This window comes from Camelina sativa, chromosome 9 (genome assembly GCF_030686135.1).
Source record: "Camelina sativa cultivar CO46 ecotype springtype chromosome 9, ASM3068613v1".
NCBI lineage: Eukaryota > Viridiplantae > Streptophyta > Magnoliopsida > Brassicales > Brassicaceae > Camelina > Camelina sativa.
This window is the reverse complement of record NC_141888.1, coordinates 24,870,075-24,874,945: the sequence shown is the minus strand read 5'-3', so window position 1 is coordinate 24,874,945 and position 4,871 is coordinate 24,870,075. Positions and strand designations below refer to the sequence as shown.

The 4,871-nt window shown below is 30.5% G+C and overlaps 1 protein-coding gene across 1 annotated transcript; it reads right to left on the bottom strand.

Moving 5' to 3' along the window:
• Positions 1-1,675: 1,675 nt before the first annotated feature.
• LOC104711295 (protein neprosin-like) lies at positions 1,676-3,859 on the bottom strand. Its single transcript, XM_087467686.1, has 7 exons — positions 3,713-3,859; positions 3,484-3,570; positions 3,196-3,384; positions 2,936-3,094; positions 2,768-2,821; positions 2,541-2,672; positions 1,676-2,153 (listed from the first exon to the last, which is right to left on the bottom strand). The coding sequence occupies exons 1-7, from the start codon at positions 3,818-3,820 to the stop codon at positions 1,752-1,754; spliced, it is 1,131 nt and encodes a 376-aa protein (XP_087323812.1). The 5' UTR covers positions 3,821-3,859; the 3' UTR covers positions 1,676-1,751.
• Between the last annotated feature and the right edge of the window lie 1,012 nt (positions 3,860-4,871).

Here is a 4,871-nt window from a genome sequence, read left to right as displayed (position 1 = left end):
CCCATCGAGTAGGCCATCGGGCAGGTATGGGAAGCTAGGTCAAATGGGTTTCCATATATAAACCCCCTCTTTCCCTAGCTCTCAAAAGAGCACGCCGCGGACCCTCAAACTAGAGAGCGAGAGCTTCTGTGAGAGAACTGAGCGACTCAACATTTTCTTCTTGTTTTTGTACTTTTAATTTGTAGTTTTTCTTAGATCTTTTATCCCTACTCTTTTCTACTCTACTCTATCTTTTTAATAATGTCAATTTCGTTTATCTCTATGGTTTTATCATTCGTTTCTATATCTGAGTAGTGTAGCAAAGTTTCTAGGGATGGGATAGATGATTAGGTGTTCTTGCTTGGTTAGGATGCTTTAGTTGATTGATATGATAGATAAATTTCCTTCTAGGTTGATGTTCTTAATGCGGTCAACAGACTGACAGGTTGAGACTAGATCTAGGGCGTTTATAATGCTATAGGCCGAAATGAGTAGATAAAATGCTTGATTAGGTCAATGCTAGAGGTATACTTAACTTTGAGTGACAAAATCAGATAAGTCTAAGTGTACTGACAAAAATGAATTGTTCTTAATGCCTGCTTGTTCATATTGCTAGTGCGACAGTGTGGTAGTATGTTCAAGGTTGATTGTTACTAGTGCGACAGTGTGGTGACAAGGTTTTAGAGGTTCATTATCTAGGAAATAATTGCTTGAGGCATGTAAGGCATCCGTATTGGTTTAGAACACTTAGGATTCGATTACCCCCATCCTTAGGAACTTTCGTATTTCATTTCTTGCATTTTCCTTACTTACTCGACCACTTACCCGATCAGGTACACGATAACCTGCATCGAGTAGTACCTCGAGTTGTTCATAGTTCATTTGCATACTCGATCACCCCACTCGATCCTGTACTCGATTGCTAGCATCGAATGCTTAGATCGTGTGGTTTTCTTGTCTATATTCTTTTACTCTGTTTATATTAGGACTGTTAGAACCAAACGCCTTATTGTTTGGCTTGACTTGCTTGATTCTGATTGCATCCTATCTGTTAGCATAATAACCATTTGGATTGATAACCTTTTGTACTACAACTGCATAGGGAATTGATACCCTAGGTGAAAACCAGTCTATCACAATACATAATCTATCAAACACAGCCGGCAACATAAAGAACTTACAATTATTTTATACTCAACATCTTACTAAACATTGTTCATAATATCGTCATCCAATAAATTTCACTTCACACAACTCCTAAGCTTACTACTCTCACCCCGATAACCATATATTGATTAACCTTAAATTACGCAGATAAGTACGATAATATTACCTCCTGCTCAACTTTCGTCCACCTCACCGTCAACTCGGCCGTCGTCCTCCGGTAATTAAAATCTTGCCTCAATCTTTCCCACAGATAACCTCTTCGAAACAGATAGCAATAACTATGACAAATTTGAAACCTTTATGCCAATAACCTAATTTTTGAATATGGAATTTCAAAACCAAAATGATTCATGGATTATGGGATTCTCTTCAACAAAAGTTAGTAATTAAAGTTTGGTTATCATATCAATTAACTTTTTTATTATAAATGCCAATGGCACATACTATAAATAAACAGAGAAGGACTGGCTTATAAGTAATGTTCAAACGTTTATGTATTGTTTTAGTAAGAATGCTTTCAAACGTATTATTATAGTAATTAGGCAACTTTATGTATTATTATAGGTAATTTCTCATTATTAGTCTAAAGATTACAATGTAAAATATCAAACTCCACAAAATTTTCCTCCTGGACCACCATAATTGAAAAACAAACCGAGTCGTTTACTATGAAATAATTTCACCTTACCAATTCTTATGTCATAGCATTGTGGACTATCAACCAAAATCTCCGTAGGAAAATAATTCATTTTATGACTGCTATAGTTGGAATCCAGAACTTCAATATTTGTAAACATTGCTGAATTTTTATGGCTTCCAACCGGAAAATTACCATTACCCATCGGGGGACTTGAACCAGTATGGGAAGCTTGAACTGCACCTCCAACTCCAACTATTTTTGCACCGTTGTTCAAAATGTTAAATAGTTCTTTTGGCCAGTATCCAATATCAATGTTGGGTGCATTTTCTATCAGTTGTGTAAGCCACCAATTTCCTGTTGCTTTATCCTTTTCCATACATCAAAAGATAAAACAAACACATTTGAAAAAACGAAAAAAATATGTGCTACTAAATTATTTTTATAAAAACTTTTATTATATAACGAAATATATGTTGATCACTAATATGATTCATAAATAATTAATTTCTAAAAGAATATGTGCCACTAAAAGAATATAATTTCTAAAAGAATAATTAATTTATCTTATTCTATACATCAAAAGATAAAACAAACACATTTGGAAAAAACGAAAAGAATAGGTGCTACTAAATTACTTTTAAACAAACTTTTATTATATAATTAAATATATGTCGATGACGAATATGATTCATAAATAATTAATTTCTAAATCATTAAAATTTCATGAAAATAAATAAATAATCCATAGAAATACCTGATGGATAGACCAACGCGACCAAGCAGAGTCTCCTGGGTTTATGTTTATGGGTTGGACTATGGGAATTTTCCTTGATACCTGAATAAATCCATCACATGCTGTATTGTAACATCCTTTTCCATCTTTACCCTATTGAAATTGTGTTTAATACATGTTATTTGATTTAAGGATTAAGTATAAATAATTTTACGTAAAACTAAACTTAAAAATGTTCACATGCACACCTTAAAATATCCATATGTCCAAAGTTGTCCAGTGCCAAAGAAACTTGGATTTATCTATCAAAACGAATTTGAATACTTTAATACTAACAAATATTTTTTTTTGTACACCTACTAACAAATATTTATATACGAAATTTCCATAGAAAATCACTAAAATCTAGAACTTACAATATAACCCGCTTGGATAGAATTGACTTGGTTATTCAACGAACTACCTATATATATTTCAGTATATGAAGCCTGATCTTTTTCGATGTATTGCGTATATCCATTATACGAAGCTTCTACACCACGATATGGACTAGTACTTGACCTTACTCCAACAATCTACTAAGAGCCAGTTATATCAACATGTATTTAGATTAATACTTAAGATAAATATAAAACATATTTAGATTTAATGTATAAGGAGATAATTAAATGTTTACATGTGCTCCAGGATTATCAACAGTTAGCGGATGGAAAAACTTCTCGGCGAAAAGTTGTGCCTTGGTATTGTATTCATTTGAGATTCTCAATATAGGAACGGTTCCATCTGGACACCCTATTTCACTCAAATATGATTTGTTGTTGTCAATGTGATTCCTTAATTCATGTCTTGAAACTGAAGGTTCCATCTTTTCGAAGAATAACTTGTATGTCAGATTCAAAAATCACATTTTATAAAAGTAACTTCAAAATCATGTAGGGGACGGATATTTGAAATGTCAATGTACCTGGATTGTATGGTTTTGGAGCAAACGATGACCAAGTCCTGGTTGGTTATTAATATCTATGCAATCGTATGTAGCATTTTCCCCTATCTACCACAGAAAAAAGACATGAGGTGATTTTGAACTCAATACATAATTAAAAAATGAAGAAGAATATGTTATTGAAATACTTAAATAGATTAACATAATAAAAGAGACATGTGTCTCAAGTTCTAAAAATATCAACGCTAACCTTGAAGGATCTGATAGGCAACACACTTTGATCAGAACAAACTGAGACTGTTGAGAACAAAATATGTAAGAGATTCAAAACCAAAACTACAATAATTAGTGAAGACATTTTGTTTTGGTTTTGTTTCTTCAAGAATGAAAATGGTTTGTCAATAAAAAATAGCTATTTCTAATAAAACAAATACAAATAGATATATTTGACAATTATTACTTTGACCAGATATTAAAAACAAGATATATTTTTACACTATGAATAGTAACCTACCATCACGAAAACAGAAAGAAAATGTAATCAATATGTTGACTGAGTAACTTTAAAATATATAAATAGTCAAGATCAAATTGGTTTTATAATTATCTTTTGTTTATTTTAATTATATTAATGTGTGGACTTAATATTTATCTATGAATTATACTATATTTTTAAATTTGAACTCCATCCAAATCCCCTATTTAATAAAACGGAAGTACACGACTTCAAATTGGTAGACCATATAGTATTAATATAAGTTATAACTAAGATCAATTATTTGTTAGGTTATATGGATTAATTATGTGATAGATTATATAGATTTAGGATTAGAATCCTCTTAAAAAAGATATTTCAAAGAATAAAATAAACTTTTTAAGGGAATATTCAACTAACCATATCTAGGCAAAAAAATCTCAGAATTTAATAGAAATTAATCACTTTCCCACATGTTACAAGTGATTTCCGATTATGCTAAAAATAAAATATTACCTAACTTTATCAGAAAATTTTAACTGAGTAACGACTAGAAATTTGAATATTTAAGTTCATTTCATATATTTCTTTTGTTGAACTGTATAGTTTTATATACTATAATAAAAAAATTAAAATAATTTAGTTTGGAATCTTTAAAAATAGTTTAATTTGATATTTTAAAGAATATCATAAATATATGATAGATCAAAAAGTTAAAAATTATAAACACTCTAATTTGATTTATTATAGTACGGGTCAATAATATGTCACTATAATATGAAAAAAAATTCAAAATAATATGGTTTCTTGCTTTAGCACAGGTTAAAATTTCAAAAATATAAATTCTCGGATTAAATTTAAGTTTAGAATAATGTTTTTTTGTAGGTTTTCTCGGTCACGATGATTTTGACAAACATACATTACATATTTGGTC